This window comes from Metopolophium dirhodum, chromosome 4, assembly GCF_019925205.1.
Source record: "Metopolophium dirhodum isolate CAU chromosome 4, ASM1992520v1, whole genome shotgun sequence".
NCBI lineage: Eukaryota > Metazoa > Arthropoda > Insecta > Hemiptera > Aphididae > Metopolophium > Metopolophium dirhodum.
The window spans coordinates 34499587-34522215 of record NC_083563.1 but is presented as its reverse complement, the minus strand read 5'-3'; the positions used below and the strand labels follow the sequence as shown (position 1 = coordinate 34522215).

The following is a 22629-nucleotide window of genomic DNA, read 5'->3' as shown; positions in this document are numbered from 1 at the left end:
ATACCTATGCCACAAAATAGTAGTTATAACTTACATATGAATAAATAGTTTTAATTTTTTTTTTTTTGGGGGGGGGGGGGCAAAATATGTTTTCCCTATGCGCAAAATCTTCAAATACGGCCCTTCTGAAAATCTACAGTTTTTGACCGATTTTTATAAAAATGATTTCAGAAACTATTGACAAAACTAGTGTCATGGACAATTTTTTATTACTTACTTTTCACTTATCAACATTTAAATATTGAATAAAGTTGACACACAAAAAACTATCATTATTTTATTTAAATATTGTTACCATGGGTTACAAAAAATAAAAAAAGTTATTATGAGTAGATATAATTTTAGACCTGTTTTATTTTTTGAGTAACAACAGTTACATCAAAAACTGGTTTTCTTTATATTTTTTTTTTTTGATTTTCTTCACGCTTTTGAAAACTACTTGGCATTTTTTACTTTTTACTTTTGACCCGCCAAAGTACCAACTAGATCTGATTTTCTACCAGAAACCACCAATATATATAATAAAAATATGTATAGGAGGTACCTTTTATTATAAAAAAAAACAATAATTATTTAATTAAAACCAATTGATTTAGGTACTTAGAATCTAAAAGGGTGAGTAAGTTTGTATAAATGACTTAATATATTCATTGATTCGTCAACACTTTAGGTATTAGATACCAACTTAATATCTATCTTAAAGCAATAAGCATAAAATGGAAATTTATATAGTGACATACCCTATGGTTGCTAAACTTTAGAACTTATATTAAAGTCCGTTCTTGAAGTTCAGTAAGGGTATAGCCTTTGAGTGTTTTAGACAGTATCCTAAACAATTGGGATACCGTGGTCTCGGTGACGTAAATAATGTATGAAGGTATTATGTAAATGTGTGATGCAGCCAAATAGGATTTACAAAATTCCTGACACACTGCAGCCACATAGGTACAACATTTGACTATCAAACTAAATTTTTACCGGGGAATTGTATTAATATGTACACCATACTTACTCATTGTATTTTATTTTACTTTAAGTGCTCTTAGTCTAAAATATCTATTTGCTACAGCAAAAGTAATACAATTTTCTTAAATTGTGTCTGCAGATTGGTCGTATCGATATGTAGGCATATGGATTCATTACAGCTTGTTGAACAATATAATATTATAGTTTTTAAATGTGGCATTTATGACATTCGTATTCGATAAATTAGATTTGTAATATTTTTGTTGTCGCGCCTGCACTGAAAGTTTAGTTTTCGATGATGGTTGAAGGCGTTGAAGCGTTGGAAATCAACCTTTTTCTGTCCAGCAGGTGGTGAAGTGGGAATCCCAATAGTGCCGGGTGGTAAAATGGATATCCTAACTAGTGCTGGGTGTTAAAGTGGAAATCTATAAAAGTTCTGAGGAGTGGGGACGCACAACCAGACACTGATCGAAGAACACAGAGGCATGGCAAAAAATAGAAGGTAGGTATGTGTGGCTCATGCGGGAAGGAAATTTCAGTCTTGGGCGAAATGCAGCACACGTTGCTAACAACTGAAATAGCTCACTTCCCACCCTCGCCATTCAATATTACACTTTAATGATTTAATAATGTTTCAAATATTTAATAATATTATGTCATACATTATATAACTAGTTTATTGATTGGTAATAATAATACAATAATATTTAAAAAAAAATGTGAATAAAAAAACATATCAATCCCCGTCTATAGCGTCTGTATCATGTTTAGTTACAAATGTTAGCTTATAAGACTATACTAGGTATTTAATAACACGCTAAAATCACATATCTCACCTTTTTTATTTCCCGTTTATGATGTCTCTGCAAATTACAGTTTAATAAGACGTTGTACATGTACAAATGTATTAAATATCAATATTATATTAAACATACCACGTGCCGAAAAAGTTCATTTTCATTAATAATATTCATTATATTTATTCATTAATATTACGTATATTTGTTATAATTATTTCGTATACCTAATCTTTTTTATTTTTTGAATAATTCGAATAATTAACTCCGGATGTCAAAGGAAACAATAATATAATAATATGTTGTAAATAGTATAATGAAATTATTAAAGACAGAAACTTCGAATTTCGGTACCTAAGGAGATACATAATATATCCATTGATTTTAAAATAGTAGAGAGTATATTTTAAAATAAATATTATATCCTATATCCTGTACAGGTACATATCAGGATAATATTACTTCTAGGTACACATCTTATCCATTATGACAGTAACCCACTAAATCAATGAACGTAAAAATTACTTATAAACTTGGTGTGGCCATCAATAAACAAAAGACACATAATTAGACAGTTTAGACACTGTAAAGTCCATCTAAACTTGATCAAATAATGAATAAATTCAAAATTGTTTAAATCAATAATACAATACAGCGTTTTACTAATACATAGATACACCAACCAAAATGAATAATATTAACACAATCGGTATGCATTTAATTTCAAAGAATAGCTGAAAAAGTGTAAAACAAAATATATATTATGTGCTTATCTTTTATTTAAGTAATAGATATTTTATAATAATAACGTAACGGAATCGTACAGAATGAATAAAATATCATAAATCCTATTAAATCTTGTTAGGTTTAACTGGGTTTTTATTTTTTCTCCAACGCTGTAAATAATTGCAATGCAACACACGATAAAACGAATCACGTGCTTTCCCGAACGCTCGATTGTTACCCAGGGGATACATTAATTTCGTATACGAACCGTAAAGTGACGTTGAAAATTTGAAAATTCTGGAATTTGGCACACATCACAGCGCAGCAGCGAACACAAAGGCCCAGTTCAATTTAAACGAGAAATATTATAATAGAGTCGCGACTGAAAAATAACGGTGTAGAGAACGCAGATTTTGATTGGACACGCTACTATATTGATGCGCTGGCGCCGCCTTGGAAATCTCATACACCCTTCGGAACGTGTTTCCCATAATACACGCATCAACCTAGTCGTGATGATCATAATAATGTCATAGTCATCTTTGATATCATACATAATCATCAAGAGTCTTGAAATCAATAATTTCGGGCTTTGCCAAACGAAAACATTCGAAAAACCATTGTAACACGTATATATACACATATTATATTATGTACATATGCCCTAATCTGCCGGATACGTTCATAAAATATAATACGCACAATATAAAATTAAAAAAAATGTATTGTTCTTAAACACTAATATAATAAATGCAAGTCCACCGAGCGACTTAGGAGGTCTCGACGATGAGTTGGTCGATTTTATAATTGAAATCAAGCCGTCCTTCAGTCGTCGTCTAAACGTTTTCTACAGTTAGATTTTTTAAACTTGGACTTCTTGAATGAAATGGAATCGGTCGATTCGTTCTTCGTCAAAGCGCTCACACTCCCAACTATCTTTTCCTTGAAAGTGTGTTCTTTTTCTTTGGTACTCGGCACCTTAATCGCCACGAATTCCTGTACTGGTAACTGAAGATCGATCACTGACTGCGGCTGACTGAAAATAAAGTCGTACGGGTATTACTAAATATTAATAACAAAATAATGGTTGTAATTTGTATTTCATTTTACAGTAAATATAAAAGGAAAAAAGAATGCGTAGTACAATTATACAAATAATGTTAGACGAAATGCCCACGGAGCCACTCATTGTAGGGACCGAATATTATTAATTTTAAATTTTTATGTACCATTTACACAAAGAAGCACAAAGTAAAATATTTAGCTCATATAAAATATCGTTGTTCAAATAAAGGCTCCACTTGATGGAGTTTACTGCATATATTTTAACAGAGAAACATTGAAATAAATATAAACAAACTCGCTTGTTAAAGTGGGAATCATAAAGATATAAAATTCAATAATAATAATACTCTTTTCATTATTTGTATACTCATAAGTCATAATTATACTGCTACAATTTATATTATGTACAATATTATAATATACGCTATTTACCAGTTTACCACAACATAATATGTCGGCGTATAATTTTAACATACTCGTCCTCAAGTAACTATTAAATAGCTAGAGGTATTATTATTACGAATTATAAAAACGTGTTTAGTAAGTAGTAACTTTGATTAATGAAGTAAAATTTACTAAAAATTCTTATTTTAAATTTGAGTAAAAATATAATATACCTACTGTAAGGTATATTTACGGACATGAAAATAAGCACATTTTATGTAGGTCATGGCATAATATCTATAATGCCTATAATAGCTGCAAATAACTATAATATAATAAACTTTTTGTTTATTATTAACAATAACAAGTCAATTAAAATTAGAAAAATTAGTATTTATAGGATAAATGCGTTGTTATGTATAGGACAATAAGTATTTTTTATCTGGTAAATTTACTAAAAAATTACTGTTCAGTATCGCTGTAAAACAACATTTTAATTTGTACTTAAATTAGCAGAACAATTTATTAAACGCTAAAGATGATTGTAAAGATAATACCTATCAGGGGTGGCTAACATTTTACAACAAGTGAGCTACATTAAAAATATTTAAGTACCTGGTGATCGACCACTATTTATTTACGTAGGTATATTATTTATAGTATTACATGCAACATAATAATAAGTTGTATATATCCAATAATATTATACTTAAATTATTTCTCCATCAGAAAATGTTACGTTTTTCATCTCTAACAAACACTTTACTTTATATATATAATGTAAAAGTAAAAGTGTGTTTAAGATTACGCACACGATCAACCGATATTGGGATTACTAATCTTTAATGCGACTGACCAATATTCCTCTAAAGATCGATTGTTGGAGACCACTGACCTATATTATATTATTATAAATAAATATAATGTGTATAGGTATACCATACGGGGTTAAACGTTTAAACAAGTAACACATTATCTCAATAAACGTTGGTGTCTTAAAAAAATTTATATTTTATGCAATTTTTAGTACAGTATAATAAAAATTTTTTTAATGTATAATTGTTTAGACTCTCTGTATTTTTTTTTATAACAACCTTGCTAAGAAGTCAAAATATTTCTAATATAATGTCAATGTATGGTTTTAAAACCCCAACTATAATATAATCATGCTCAACTTTACTTGAAAAAAAAGTCGCTCGTGATTTTGAATATAGAACCATATAACCGTATACAGGATTGATTGGAGTTTTTATTTCTATAGGAATCGCATATAATATTACTTATGTAGTATAATATACGTAATAAAATATGACGTAAATGTATCGTACGTATGATATGTTATAACTCATAAATTATTATAATAATAACATTTATTATGAAACCCAAGACACATTAGCAGACATGTTTTGGTTTGGTCGTTGTTTTGGACTTTGTTGGTCGATTATTTGGAACGTAAATTGTAAATATATATATATATATGTAATATCTGTTAAATGATTAAAACTAATAGCGTTTTTCGTCTGCCAAAATGGCTTACCCCAAACAATGAAAAATAGCTTTGTTTCCAAGCTGCGTACGTGCTATATAAAACGGATGAAGGCCGTATATATATAATACCAGTGGCATTTATATCGTTAAAAAAAAAATGAACCGCGGAGGAGCGCGTTCGAAATTCGATTAGATATAATAATATATACGAGTACATAATCGAATCGCGTATAAATTGTATCTTGCGAAAAACAAAACAAATAACAATTCGATCGCCAATCTCGGCAAATTATAGTTTTCTGCTGCAGACTTACATCTTTTCCACCGTTCTCCATGATCCAATGCGTGTCGTTTCCGCCATGAACGGTTCGAATACACCGCGCACCGGAGGCTGAGGAGGATCTCCCGCAGCATCTTCGTCACCATCGTCATCGTCGTCTTCGACGTCGTCACCGGGTTTCTTGTCCGCAGTCTTTTTCCGTTTGGCTTTCGACCCGGCGGCCGGCGCTTTCTTTTTGGTCGCAGCCTTCTCCTTGCTCTTGCTGTCCTTTCCTTTCCCATCCGTTCCCTTGCCGCTTTCTTCCGCCTCCTGTTCGGCCACGCTCAAGAAACCTTCTGCCGGTGGTTCCCAAACCGACTCTAGAACACAAATCAACATATACTATTGAAATAAACAATCTAAACCACCCCGATTGTTATATAGGTAATAGGTACAAGATGATTCAGAATTGGAATAAATATGTATATAATTTAAGAATAAAAATATTGAATATATTATAATAACTTTGTAAATAAATCATCTCGTATATACAGGGTATAATAGAAATTATTATTGACTAATGCAATATAACTTTTGTTATAATCAATATTTATATATTTTTTAACTTTAATATAATTTATAATAACACTTGCGCTATTTATAGTACCTATACCTAATTTTTTTTTTATAATAATCTTGAAACTGATAATAACATTTTTTAAATTTTATTAAATTTGTTGGAAAATTTTAAAATAGTCAATTTGTAAATCTTACTATAAGAACAGTTTTGATGAAAAAAACATTTATCTTAGTCAAATAGTTTGTTTTTTAGAATTTTTAAAATAATATTTTTTTTGGATTACATTTATTTGAATTTTGTATTTTGGGAATTTCTTCACATAAGTATAATTCTTAAACTATCCATTATCCATATAATTTTCAAATTTTTTTTCATATATATGAATGATATATAATATTAAAATATTAACCTATAGGTTTAACTAGCATACATTTTTTTTCAGATCTTTCTGTTACATTCGGTACCTATAGGTATATATAGTGTCTCGCCGTGTGTAAGATATACGTACCCCGGTCTATACAAAAATGTGTCCAAAAATATTTTTGAAATGTAATTTTGGTAAATAATCATTGGCTAGGTAGTACTATTGGTTAACTTATCAATATTTGTTTTCGTATTTCTTGTGTAAAAATCTGAAATAGCCGTTTAAGTAAATATCTTAAAAATATTGCACATTATGCGATGTTTTAATAGTATTCACTAATTTGAATACTACGGATCATGACTCACGAGGGAGGTAGGACATATACACATTTTGGATATTTGGTTTTAATCAAAAATAATGTGTTATATATTGAGAAAAGAAAAGACAAACGCGGCGAGACACCCGATATATTATGTCAAACTTGCAGTACCGACCTCCGGTCTCGGTGTTCCAGTAGTACATCAGGTCGGAACCATCGTCAGTCCTGGACTGGTGCCAGACAAATTCGGGCTTGGGCGGCGCAACCGGTTTGATGGACACGGGCATGTTGTTTTTCGAATAACTGATGTTTACATGTGGCCCTGCTGGCTGCGGAGTCATTATGTAAGGCGTAGGACGTATACACAAGCCCTTCTCTTTGATCAGTACTTGTGACGAATAATCAGGATTGTTCGTTATGTCGTTGTAGTACGCTTTCATTGCGTTCTGCATTTGTGATACAATTTTAGGTGCAAAAAAAAAAAAATTATAATTAATATCTGCTAAACAAACCCGACGCATTCTAACTAGGTACTACGGAATCGTTCCAACTATAGTTACAACCCGTCAATAAGGGAAAAATAGAGTTTCATAAAAAAATTACGTATAAAAAAACAAAACAACTGAATAAGTATGTACATGAAATATTGTATATTTGTATAAGGCGATCCCATAGTGTTAGTTGTTAATTTGTTTTTAATACTTATAGCAGTTATTATAGAGGTATACACTTCATAATCATTTTAATTACTCCATCATATAATACACAAGTAGAATATCTATCATATATATATGCCATGTAAAATATATTATGGAATGTGGATTGTAATATAGGTTAATTGATAATTATATATTTATAAATACCTGTTCCATCCGTTTCATGTCCATTTCCATTTTTTGTTCTTCTTTCCGTTCGATGGCACTATTTTTTTTAATGTCCACCAACCGTTTGGCGACGCTGATTTGGTGCCGTTTACCATTTTCATGAAACTGAATACTCTGTCAAGCCCAAATAAAGATTTATAAAATAATGTAATAATAATATATCGACATATTATACAATTCCAGGAGTAGATGATAGTGAGTGCTAGTAATGCTAATACCACAACAATTGATACATAACCCAAAAATGTTTAATAGATCGAAATAAAATTATTTTAAAATTAAACTTTGGTATTAAATTTTGTGTAATAACTTTGTTAGCGTTTGAAGCTTAGCATCCCCGTATAATTGTTTGTGAGCACCATTTACAATGCATATCGATATGGATTAAACACATTAAATAATAGTAGGTACCTTTACTTATTATAATAATTATAAACGGTGTATCAGTATAATATTATGTACTCACAGGTTTGTTATCTGCAATCCAACATTTGCAAAAGTCGCAAAATTTCTTGCCAGTAGATTTCCAAAACTCAGTCCTGCAGAAAAATATGCATTCATCAATAACACGTCGTAAAATCTGATACATTTTACGATTTATTTTTAACACATTATATTTTATTACGCATAGCACAGTTCAACACTAATTTCAGTTTATAATAGTTCAAATACTGCAGTTGGCTGCTTTCGAGATTTTAAAAATTAAAACGATCGTTAACATTTTAAGACACAACTAGGTATAATTAAACGTGTTGAGAAATAGTTCTGCTTTAAATATATAGATTGGTTTATTACTTAAAATCATAATTTTTATCTATGCTTTTTTTTATATTTGTATGTTATTTATAGTTGATATCTTATTTGAACTACTCTTGAATTTTCTTGGAAACACCACATTTAAAATACAATAACATAGTCTAAGACTTGTCGTTACTGTGAGGAATAATGACGCGGGGCGTGTGGTAAATGTGCCGACTTAAGGTTTAAGTAAATACTAGCTCCCCCCTCCCCCCAAAATGACGCCACTAAATATATATAATAAAATTTATACCATAGGGCTAAATGCTGTGTACACGAAAAATGTTCAGGTATGTCCAACCACAACATATTAACTGTGTGGTAACCTAACCTAACCAACCAATCACAGGAAAGGATTGATGAGTACGTGTATAAAGGAAACCCGCCTTAAGGGTATTTCAAATGTTGACCGGTATCAGGTATTTGTTTACTACGGGTAGGTACTTAAATACGGTATTACTGGTTGTACAGTATTTTAAGTTTTTTTCGTACCTCATTAATTACTGAAAATACTGGACCTCAGTAATTACCAAAAATACCATACCTTTATAATTAATACCGAAAACACCGTACCTAGGTAATCGGTATTTTCAATGAATTTAGAAGTGTTTTAACCACGAATTAAGATATTATACAGGATACAGAACGACGCCTCGCTATCAATGTTAATTTGAAGTTGGAATGTTCTCCATTTCAAATTGGAGTACTATAGCGCTCTCACAGTTTTCTATTGGTTAATCACTGTTGATATATGTACCTATATCCATACTAATTCATGAATAGTACAAAAACTATCCACCGTCGATTACCCATTGTTACGATTCAAATTTGAAGAAACGTTTCTAATCAACTGATAATAGGTTTTGTTCCATATTCTGCAAGGCTGGGCATTAACGAGTTAAAAAGTTAATTTTATTTTAACTTTTGGCTTTTCATTAACTTAACTGTTGACTTACTAAATTTTTTTTTAATTAACGTGAAATTAACGAGTTAATTTTTCATTTTAAGAAGTAAGTTAAGTTAATTTATTTTATTTTTAATTTTATTATATTTTACTATTGCAGTCTATTTCGTTTTCATGTCAAAAAATATTTACCGTAAATTTTTTAAAGTTAACAGTTATCATTCGAATCTAACTTATATGGAAATACTGTATAAAGTATAAACACTGTAGTCTATAATTTAGTTTTGGGTTGGAAAAAAATTAAGTACTCTAGTGTTGTATAAACAAATTAACTTTTTTTTAACTTAATAAAAAGTTAACAAAATGTGAGTATTAACTTTTAACTTAACTGAGTTAACCTATAGTTAAATTAACTTTTTGTTGTTGTTGTTAACTGAGTTAAAAAAAATCATTAACTTGCCCAGCCTTGATATTCTGTATAATATCTTAATTGACGGTTCAACCCAGGACAATTGTTCATCTATTTTAAGAACTATGTTTGTAATATTATTATGATTATCTAAGTACATTTTAACTTTTAACCTATAAGTACATGGTATTTTCAGTATTCTAAAATACCAAAAATACCGCCAGCCCTAGTTTATACTCATGTACTAATCCATTATGCCATTATGCATGTCACATAAAAGGATTTAATGATTATCCAAATAAAAATATATAATTTAAATTTGACTACCATTGGTTGATCATTATCATTAATTAGTAGTCTCTTAGTTGTTCTTTAAGATTTTTAAGTTCAGGTAATAGTCTGCAGCTAGGTTGTAACACTGACGTTCTAAATTACAGATATAAGCAACTATACAGTCTGCATTACAAAGTTTACTTAAAAGGTAGTAATAAATATCATATATTTACATAATATATGGTAAGCCTAAGAACATGTAAATAATTCAAAACATCCATCTAAAGCTAAAACTCAATGATGACGTACTTATCTCCAAAGTAAAGGTTGATGTCACCATAACGTATTAGAGCCAATTTTATTCCAAACTCATTTTATATACAAATCCTCTAATCAACCACCTTCACAAATCTCTCGACAGCAGTCGAAAGTTTCTTCACGTCAGCGTAAACAAAACAAATTTCTACTTTTACTTTTACTTTAAACAAGTATAAAATGATAAATAAGCGGTTAGTACCTAGGTATGCCATTTTCTCATCAATGACACATTCTGTCGTCATATGTCGTGTGCCTACATAAAATACGCAATTTATCCAATTTATTTACATATTGTACACATTCCTAGCTTTGATAGTTATTATTATAAAATGAATTAGGTTGCCAATAATTAAAAAATAGCAACTGTTAATTACTGTAGAATAATAATATATTACGCAACTATTGTACATATACAAATGTATGTACTGGCTACTAATACTTTTATCAAAATATTCATGTTTCATTATTTTATTTTATGTTTCGTAATTCAACTATTTCGAAATCAAGAATAATTTGCTTAAAATTCAGCTATCGTAATTTAAATCATATAATATAATTATCGACAATAACCCTAAATTGGCTAAACTGAAATATACCGAATTGTTAGTTGCGCTGATTGCTGAGGAGTGAGGAGTATATTATAGTACAATATGAAAACTTAGTTTTAAGACCATAAGTATTATATACAATTTACCTATTCCAGTATTAAAGTAAGATTACATTAAGGTATTACGAAAAGTACAGGTAGGTATAAATATAACAAAATAATAGGCGTGCAATATGTTAATTGCGCCAATATTCGAAACGGGTGTTAAACCCACACGCAGAGATTATTAGGGCGTGTAGAGTACATAGGGATTAGGGGCCAATTTGAGTACCGCTCGTCTGCAGTATACGAGAATACGCATATAACGCGGATATAATAATATACAAAGGGCAAAAAGCTTTCGTTCTTTATTCGCATTATGTACCTACAGCGTATAAGCATTGTTTTCTTCAGTATTGTAATAACTAATAATACGCTGATGTAACAATGTAGGTACATAGGTGATAGGTTATTGGTATAGATGATCATGATTTCGTGATCAAACAAAATATATCACTAAGGTATTGTTTGTACCTACGCTGCCATTATATCTGAATGCGACGATACAAATAAGCGTATTATATTCAGTAACGAACTAAATGATTTGTCGTCGTGATCCGCAACGAACACTTTTATACCGATTCCTAGTTATTACGCCAACGAGCACGCACGCAGACCTCGCAGTGCCTACATCGTATTTTATATAGTAAAATAAATATTATCGTATACAATGGTCAATGATGTACCTTTAACTATCATTATCACATTAATAACGTATTTCGTACGTAGTAACAGTTGATGGTAGGTACTCCTATAGTCCTATCGCGTCCTTCGACAAAAATCCGTAAAAATTATTTGGATAGTTATTGCTATACCTATACGGCTGTAGGTAAACACAATATAATACCTAGTATAAAATATTATTGCAATGACATTAATCATGTATTTATAATAATATACAAATATGTGTACCATAGTCCATAACCAAGAAATCGGAAAAACTTAAGGCACCGTCTAATATTCTAATGATGAGAGTTGTATACATGTCTGCAGCCTCGAGCGGTGGTATTAAAATCGTTATAACTAATTACTTGACGGAAGTTCACGTCATATACGTACTTAGATACGTCTTACAAATTACACTGAAGCGTTCGAGGTACGGCTGTACGAGGTACATCACGACTCACGAATATGTAAACATAGATATAGTGGTAACAATTCTGCAATTGTATTTACTTGTTGATCAATATACCAGTTATATGTTCTTTACTATGTTTAATACTATAACATATATATATACATATAATATATGTACAGCGTATTTCCTGAGGATTCTTAAGAGGACACCACACACGCATGTGTTTGTCTCCGTCCAACAAGTGCGTAACATAGCAATTTTACGCTCAGAGATCACGTTTAGCTCCGTTAGTTTAAAAATAAGAGTGAATCGATCTATCATGAAATTTGATAGTAAGAACCTTATCTGTGTTCGTATGTTGATTTTTTACGATTATTCAGTTTTAAGTGAGTTAGGTATATATGAGCATTTTTAATTTTCGATTTATTATATACGTATAACTTGCTAAAAAAATTGAGCTATCGTAAAAAACCAACATACGAACACAGATAGTATAAGAACATCAAGTTGCTTAATAGGTCGATTTACTTTATTTTTTAAACTAATGAAGCTAAACCTAAACGTGATCTGCTGAGCGTATAAATTTTCTGTTATTAACTTGTAAAACGGATACAATACATGCGGGTGTGGCGTCCTCTTAATTCAATTTAAAGCCATATGATTTCAATGTAGTGACCATTGTTCTAACATCTAACAACTTGAAAATAGTGAAACCTCGTTGACCCCCTTCCACAAAACATGAATATTTATACATATTTATATATTATGTGTTATATTAGTTTTTACAAAAACAATTTAATGTAGGTATAATATGAATAATATCATTTTTATTGCACAAAACACAAGTGTTTATTTTGGTGCTCGACAAATATGAAAAAGGTTACGTTAAAAATAACATTACAAAACAATAGTTTGGTCCACCGGTAAACTTTTCAAAATAACAACGTTTTTTGGTCAACAAAATTAACAAAAAAAAAAATACCATGCAGTGGTGGGGGGGGGGGTTGCGCTTGTACACGTGTATATGTACAGTAAGTATATAGAAGTAAGTACGATGATGGTATAATATACAATGTACAAACTACATATTATGTATATGAATATAATGCAATTAAAGATGACGCATGCATGTATAACTTATTATTATACCTATGTTATATTTAAATTACGATGACAATAAATTGACAATATTGTTATACTGCTGTGGCGTTGGCCGGCGGAGAAGAAGGGATAGGCGTTCGACTAAAATTAACGATCCGGCAGCCGGCGAGCAATCGATACGTATACCTACATACGATTTGGCGGACGTCGTTGCTAATAGAGGGCATTTAGCCTGTGGGGGCACAACCGATGATCTAAATAAGGAATCTAGTCTAATACGCGGCGATTGGCAATCTCCAAGACTAACCATTTTGTGACCGTTCCAAAAAGAAAACAAGAAAAGCCGTTTAGGCGTATAATATTAATAGAACATTATAAACACACATCCAGACTATATAAAGTTAAAAAAAAAAAAAAAACATAAACAAATGAAAAAAAAAATCTTTTGTATACTAGGTACGCGATATAATATGCCATAATATTACTATCATAGTATCATAATATCAACTGCGGTAATTATTGGAATAGGTAGTGAATAGTTGAACGAAGAACGTACTATCAAAATGCAAGTGTATAAAATATATTATACTAAAACTTAAAAGTTGAACCATAAAAAAGTATACGGATGTCCGCAATGGTTTCTATTTCTATCAACGTTGCCAAAAATCATAAAAAAATAAATAAATAAACAAATAAACATAAATATCTTCCGATCTCTAACCACCAACCACGGAGGCAGGACCTTTTTAATTACAATATTTATTATAGCCATTAATATTTATAGCCAGCATCGCATGTACTTCGGCCTCGTCCTATAGCTGGCGACGAAACGTCAACACACTCGATGACGACGTAAAATATTACAATAATATATATTATAAATGTATACACTATACTAAATTATAATTATCAAGTATAGGACTATGGTAATATCCGAATACATGGAATCCAAATAATCTGGATTTAAGGAATTTAAGTAATAAGAACTTTAGATTTTTCTATACAAATGAATCATGCAAAAATCACTAGTAGATACCTACTATTATTATAAACGTGATATATTTTGTAGTTGGTTATACTCTTCAAAAATTTGAAAATAACAAAATGTTCATCAAGTAGATTTTAGTTAGATGTTTTATTCAGTAGATATGAACTATAACTATAACTGTAATGTGTGTGTAAAATTTAAATTCAACTATAAATCATTGCATTTGAAAATCTGAAAAACAATTCCGAGACGGTTTATGTCAACTTATTATCATATAAATATGTATATATGGTTATTAATTATTATAGTAATTAAGTTTTTAGTTATACGGAATAAACTATAAATACCTAGGCAAAGTCTAATATTTGTCTAAATGGTGTTTAAAATGTCATTGTGTATACAAAATATCATAATATACGTAATAAAGTTTCAAATCCTTGATGAATCCCCAAATTTTTGAATTTCAACAAAATAACTAAAATCGTTATTCCTTGTTTAAATATTGAATTTAATCCAAATTTCAACTTTATATATTTTTTTAGATTTTTTGGAATCAGTATGACCAACATATGAGGAACTGCTTGTAATAAATTGTCAAACTTTTTTACCGATCGAATTTTTTAATATCATTATTTATAGAACAAAACTAAAGAAAATAGAAAATGTCAAATATCTATACATAGTTCATCAAGTGTTAAAATATTTTTAAAAATGTATCATATATAGAAAATACTAATATAAATATTTGTCAAAATGTCAAGTACCTATCTACAGTTATTTATTTTTGAGTTAACACCAAATAAAAAAGCGGGTAAGTGGACGTCGCTCTGCTGTACAGTAGGTTAAAAGTGGGTAAATGGATTGTATTAGACTTGAATTCAATGATGTAATATCATTGTATAAGAAAACGATTCTGAGCGGAGACAATTTGTCAGTCTAGATATTTTATATTATTATTATTTATTATAGCCTGTAAAGTTGAATTAATATTATATTATTATTTTTTATTCGTTTCTATGGTGATAAACAAAGCGTTAGAAATTAAAATCCCGGTATTAGCGGTTTTTCGTAATTTGTCGGTGTTTTTCCCGTGGCATTAAATAAATATTGAGAAAATCGAAAAACGACCTCTCTAAAGTACCATCTTCATCCAATTTGCTAAAAGATAAAATACTATATTATGTTGAAATCGTAGCACTCCTTCTGGTAGAAATATACAAATATACGAGATAAAAATAAAAAAATTTAAAAAAATGAACCCTGTTTTAAAATCAATAGCTCGTTCCGCTCAGAAACTAAAAAAATCAATTTTGTTGTAAACTGGTTTTGTGTGAAAATTCCCGTTTTCCTTTATTACTTTACTTTTTCTCGATTAATTTGAAAAATATAAAGAATTTTCGATTTCAACTTCACAAAAATACCAATTATTTCTAATTTCCTATCAGAAAACTCTATCAAAGTTGAAGATCGAATCATTTTTTCTTCTATGCTATATGGTGTATACTGACAAAAAAAACCACACCTAATTGTTAAATCAATACAATCATTGTTCTCATATCAGAATTTAAAATGTAATTAATATTCAATGTTTTATCACTGACAAACAAGGCAATTTACCTATAACATAAACTACGTAATTGTAGTTAAATAATAATTGACGATTTTTTAAAGCATTTCAAAGATTTCAAGTAAATATAATCTAAGGTTTGTTTTATTTTCAGATTTAAGTATAATATAATACAGTCATACAGACATAAAGCACATTTTAATATATATAGTCAGCTCACTGGCAAGACGAGTAAAGGTTAGGGGCTACGGATCAAGCTTCCTAGAATTTTTTTAAAAAGTTTTTACGTCTTGCTGGGAAATTTTTTGTACAAAATATTTAACATATAATTAAATTAATTACGTTAACTTTTCTATTAAGACTTCATCTAGCCCATCTCCTCCAGAATGTTGATGCTAGTTGTAGTTTGCCTTCTCTCACATAGGTTAGGTTAGGTAACCTAATCTCACTCAATGCGTATGTATAGGTAAAGTAGTAGCACACCGAAAGGGTTGGACTCTGGGTCCAGACTCCCCTCCCCTTGTAGCATTAGTATTTAGTACTTATTATTTTTATTAACCTAACCTAAGACCTTAAGTAATAAAAAATAATTAATATTTATTATTATACTTCATATTATATTTAAATGCATGTAAATAAAAAAAAAATGTTATGGCAATACATCGGATTCACACTAAAAATCCCTGGTCACACCACTGGTATATCTGGTATATAATATATAATATACAGTTTTATGCATAAATGTGTACAATCGTTTTTTTTTGTCTTAGAAAGAACGTCGTACACTTGTATTATTTTACATGTTAAATATAATATTTGATTAAAAATTCCATATTATCATCTGTACGTTTGTACCCACATTAAAACTAATATATTTACTGTTTTAGCGACTTCGAACTGAAAACAAAATACGTGTATGTGCCTATTTACAATGGGCGGCATGAAGATTTTGCGGTCAGATATAACCTACAGAGGGACACATCAACGGGTCAAGTATATTATAGTCTGACATTACGGACGGAGACACCGCATATTACCCATGGATAGTACCGTATATATTATGTAATCTGTAGTCTATACAGTAGCCAGTAGGTACGCCTTAGTCCTTGGCAATGGGTTTTTAAACACAGCGCGTGGCAGTGAACAATCAAAGCCGATTGGAGATGTTCTTCCTTTGATTAATATTACACTCATGTCAAAGCAGTAACCGAATATAAATTCTCGTACATTGAAACTCATGATGCATACCGCACACCCACGGTCTGTTGTCAATCATTGGGAGTTCTACATGAATTGGCAGATTACTAACGCAATTTTTTTTTAAATATTACTACTATTTATTTTAAATAAAACTAACTGCGTAACCATGATTTTATCATTAACTACTTGTGTTATAATATATGTGCTAAAAATAATCCAAAATCCATAATAAAAACAGAAACCATAATATTGTTGTGTATTTGTGTCTATTTTTTAAATCTAAAATATAAATCAATTACATTTTATATATCCTATTAAAATAATATAGTTACAAAATTACATGTTTAAGATAGTAAAGAGTAACATGGAAAAGTAATTGGAATTTGTAATAAATATTCATATTCATACTAAAATTAAAGTATGCAAAATATGAGTCAAGTAATATAAACAATACAAACAATACATGTATGTTATGATATTTATTGAATATAGGTATTATTGAACAAATTTACCAAATAGGTACGATAGACTTTTTTCTTTAATTATCAGTTATCAGTTTATCACATATTTATAATATATTAACTAAGCTAACAAACGCATCAATAATAATATACCTAATAAATAAATCACTTCTATTTTTAAAAGTAACACTAATTCAATATGATTATATGAATAATGACTAAACAAGACTAGAAATGTTAAACGAATGTATTAAACGGTAACAGTGTAAAAATAATTGTCTTTTAAAATTATCTACAACAATAATATAAATATAATATTACCTATTCAATATTTTATATATTATTATTATATAAAGCTAAAGAATACAATATTAATATATTAAAACGTATGTCAAGTTATAATTATTTCTAGATTGGACCCTAGGTTATATAATAGCAGTAGCATTATATTAATATATATTTTATAAATGTATAATATACCCATATTAAAGTATATGATTAAATTCAATATGTTTAATGTATTGGTGTTTATAATTACTATAATAATAAAATTATATTCACAGGAATTTTACCTATGTTAAGAGATTTAAAAGTTGTTAACAATATTTAGTACACACAGTCTACTGTTATAAAGCAAGAAAAATAAATATTACAAATAGGAACATAAATTTAAATATAATTAATAGTGTAGGTAAAATGTATGTGACAAATTTATAAATATTTTTTTAATACTATGGTACTAGCCTTGTATGCTACTTACTGAAATTTGTTGTATGTTATGCACAATATATAATATCAACGCTCCAGTTCAAGACTGCAACAACTCGAAATATAACAAATCCGAGTTATGTACTCCATCTTATGACAATTTCAGTTCAAGAACTGGGGCGTCGATTTATACTAATAAATTGAAAGGTTATTTAATTTTAACTTACTTTTTTATTACAGATAATATATTAATCATTACCAAATGTTATTCCATACTTAATTTAATGTCTCCATTAAAATTTAATAATTTGAGTCTATTCTATCATTGATTTGGTTTTCTTATCAGTCTTATTCTTTACAGACTAAAATAATTTTGAATTTTTTATTAAATTACAAATTCACATGGAGTGTGGCTATGATTGATTTCAGCACAAATGGTGTTGTGATAGCTACAAGACAAGTACCAATACAATATACTACATAAAATCTACCTTTCAGTGATAAATTATTGAAAACTAATGAGCCAACTAGAATTTATTTTAAACAAAATTAATCCCACCAAATAACTTTCCTTGCTTTAGTCATAACTAAAAATATTATTTTAATTGTAATTAAGTGCCAATAAATAAACAGATAGTAATGAATATAATATAAGAAATATGTGTACATTTAATTTACCTACTAATTATAGATAAATATTTTTGATCATAGTTGTTATTATTTATTACATGCAAATAAGACTAGACCAAGTCAATAAAACAATATAATATTCAATATAAATACGATAATTCAATAGGTATCATTGTATAAATTAAAAAACTATAGTAGAGGAACAATGGAGATAAATACTTTAAAACAATTTACAATGAAGTATGAAATTAAATTTCAATTATTGGCAACTTTGAGAGTAACAAATATATTAAGTATAATTAAATGTTTTAATAAAAAATTCGAATAAACCAACACCCTGTTTAAAAAAATTTGTCAGTAAGCTCTAGGAACTCTATTTGATATTAAATAATTATTATTAACATTCATGTTTAGGATAAAAACCTATTAAATTTAATTAAAGTAATGGAACTACACATCAACAAAAAAATAATATAATTTTAAACTGTTAACAATATTTTAAATATAACCAAGTTCAGTTTGATTCACATTCGAGGCATGCCATGCCTATAACATTTGTTTTGGAAATTAATGTTTATATGGTATATTGCATTTTGTATAGGTTACCAGGTAGGTAATAGTTTTAAGGAATAATATTAAGAAATAATAATAATAATAACAAAATCTATAAATAAATACTGAAATGGAACTATTAAATTATAAATACAAAAGTCCATGGATGGATCCAACTCCCAAAAACAATAATGGATATTCTATAGTTATTTAACAAACAAAAAAAATCAGAAACTATAACACTTATAAATCATTAAAACACTGTTTATGTATGAGGGTTGTTGATGATAAAAGAAAAAATACCTATTATTATATTTTGTTTTAGAATTTTTTGAATACATTTCTAAATGTAACCTTTGTTTTACTAAAATGGAACAGTCAAACTCAAAACTTTTTTTTTCACTACAGTAAAGAGATGATTGATCTAATTGTGCAATCCTGCGGATCCGCCATTGCAGATATCATTTAAAACATACTGATTCCCAGAAGTTGATCATTATTGTGATTTTTTTAATATGGTAGATATAGTCAAGTATTTATCTACTGAAAATTCTGGATTGTCAGATCCAATATTTTAATTTTAACCGATGTATATAATTTTTTCTTAAATATTTTATTGAAATTGGCAATCAATAATTTTGGTCGCTTTGGTAATACTTATCAACAAGGGATAATGCGAATCAGCATCATATGATGGATTGTAGAGAACCTGTTTAGAATGACGTTCCCATACCAGAGTATTGTAGTTTTGTTGTACGGTGCATATCAAACCCTCTTGCTGTGCCATTTTTATGAACTCGTACAAAGTAGTCCCTCGTTTTGGTGCTGCAACCAATGCAACTCCACCAAATGACAATGATGCTGCAATAGTATGCACCAAATCGTCACGAGCTTCATCAAAAAACAGGCAATCAGCGGCTAGTACGACATCATAATGACAAATGTTTGCAGGTCTTTGGTCCCATTTCAACACCTAATCATCGAATGTTACGATTAGTTCCAGAGTAAATTGAAAATTCAAATATTGACTTGTTCATTTCAGGCTACTAAACGTCTTCAAAAGCATGCTTATAAACGAGAAAGAATTCAGATTGTTCCACTACAACTAGGTATTTGAATAACACAAACAAACAGTGAGTATAAAAATTAAAAATTAAATTTAAAAAAAAAGGAGAAAAACAAATGATAGATTAGATTTATTTAATCCAAATCCAATATCATTAATTAAAAATAGGTTGGTACTAATAATTACAAACAATGTATAATTATATCAGGTTAATAACAAAAAATTGAAATAATAATAGGTAATAGAAAAAAGATCAGATTAATACATGTAGATATCAAAGAACAACAAACAAGTCTACATGTATTGGTGTCATTACTTTAATAACAATAGGTAATGTTCATCATAACTAACCGAACAAGTTACTTTGGTTGTGAACACATTTTTCTCAAGTATACGCTCAACGTTGTATACAGAATTCGGATTTCCATCAGTCAAATGAACATCACTACAAAAACCATACAGAGCAGCCATTATACCAGCCAAACAGCTCATACCACCGCCCAGCTCAAGTACAGTCTTATCTCTGAATGAATCCAGATTTGATAGTACATAGTAAGCTAATACTTCTTCAGATGGCCATATACGGACATTCCCCGTATTGTTAAAGCCCATAAGTTCCTCAGGCGTAACAATTATAGGAGATCGACATACAATTGCTGAGAAATTATTGTTTTGAACACATGAAGAATATTTAGACCACTCAGTATTGATGCATTCGATATTAAAGAGATCATAGCTTATTTGTGAAGCAAATATCTGGTCTTGACATTTTTTACTGACTGTATTTGCCAATAATTTCCATCTATTACGTGCACGTTCTTTAGCATTCATTATTCAACATATTAATATAATTTTTGACTTAAATTAATGTTTTTTTTTTTTTGATTAGGTATCACAGAAATTGTCCTGCAAGAAACAGGAAAATAAAATAATATTTATAGCTAGTACTCGGTACTTATAATCTTATTATTATCCTGTAAGATGCTATTAAATATTTCACAGTACCTAGGTACCTACGTCTTGACATATGCAATTTAAAAAAGTAGGTATTACCTATACTTTTAGATACATATAATAAATATAACAAAAAATCCGTTTTTAAAATATTTGTAAATAATTTAAATTAGTAAAAATAAATTAGAATTTAAAATAACAAACAATTTTAAATTTTACTTCAATAATTTAGAATGGTAAACATGAATACTAGTAAAACCATAAATACTAGGAACTCTACAGATATTTAGACTTGAGGAAATAAATTCCTTCTAAATAACAACAAACTTGTTCATTAAAATTATCTAAGTAGGTACTTAACCTACTAAATTTTACAATACTGCAAGAACCATTTAAGTAGCTGAGAACAGCATTTTAGTAAAAAACTAATCAACCTAAATATAGGCATATTGTGTAACAATACAATAAATACATCTTGTATACCTACTTAAATATTAATACTATTATTTTCAAAGTCGCTGAAACACAAATATCTTTCAACAATTATGATTTTTTTTAAATTTAAATTATAATTATTTTTCTTAAAAAAATAATTAATGAACTAATGGAAATCTTAATAATACGTAATAATATTGTTAATTTTTTATGTTAATGGTGAACATCTCTTAATATTTATAATATTATTATTGATATAAGTAACAGGCATATGACTACTAACAATAGTGACAGAAGCTGGTACTTACATTTTTGGTGTATATGTCTGTGTAACAACTTACAGAAAATAAAACAATGTACAATATTTCACATGATTAATTCAATAATAGATTATACAAGCAAAAACGTTTTAAAACAAACGTTCAAAAAAACACTAAAGTTAAAAAAAAATCACTGCTAATGGTACTATGGTTACTTGAAAAATTAGGATATAGGAATTAGGAGGGGCAGAGTATTATTGATATCCTTGCCACGATGGCCAACTGATGATTATGACTTATGACCACGACGGACTAAGATTGACAAATCCTCCTCACAAGGATGGTTTTTATATTTCATACACACGATGGTTATTTCTTACAGAAAATTTGAATGAATAATAACTATCTTATTTGTTGGCTACACGAAAATAAACTTTCTAAGACCATTA

The 22629-nt window shown here is 29.0% G+C and overlaps 1 protein-coding gene across 2 annotated transcripts; it reads right to left on the bottom strand.

The window, feature by feature from the left end:
- Window positions 1-3195: 3195 nt before the first annotated feature.
- On the bottom strand, window positions 3196-22621 carry LOC132942402 (calmodulin-lysine N-methyltransferase-like). 2 transcript variants are annotated; one of them, XM_061010727.1, is made up of 6 exons: window positions 22229-22419; window positions 8299-8371; window positions 7812-7946; window positions 7124-7394; window positions 5741-6065; window positions 3196-3525 (listed from the first exon to the last, which is right to left on the bottom strand). In XM_061010727.1, coding segments are annotated over exons 1-6 (1017 nt in total). In that variant the 5' UTR covers window positions 22231-22419; the 3' UTR covers window positions 3196-3314. The 2 variants fall into 2 exon arrangements, with proteins under 2 accessions (XP_060866710.1, XP_060866711.1); XM_061010728.1 differs by lacking the exons at window positions 3196-3525; window positions 5741-6065; window positions 7124-7394; window positions 7812-7946; window positions 8299-8371 and adding exons at window positions 17549-20438; window positions 20883-21437 and having other exon boundaries at window positions 22229-22621.
- Between the last annotated feature and the right edge of the window lie 8 nt (window positions 22622-22629).

What these genes read in the sequence shown, in the direction of transcription:
- LOC132942402 (XM_061010727.1), bottom strand. An exon ending in ACATGAAACGGATGGAACAG is followed by an intron (nt 7,395 to 7,811) that starts GTATTTATAAAT and finishes TCACAAATGCAG; the next exon opens with AACGCAATGAAAGCGTACTA. An exon ending in TGGAGAACGGTGGAAAAGAT is followed by an intron (nt 3,526 to 5,740) that starts GTAAGTCTGCAG and finishes CTTTATTTTCAG; the next exon opens with TCAGCCGCAGTCAGTGATCG.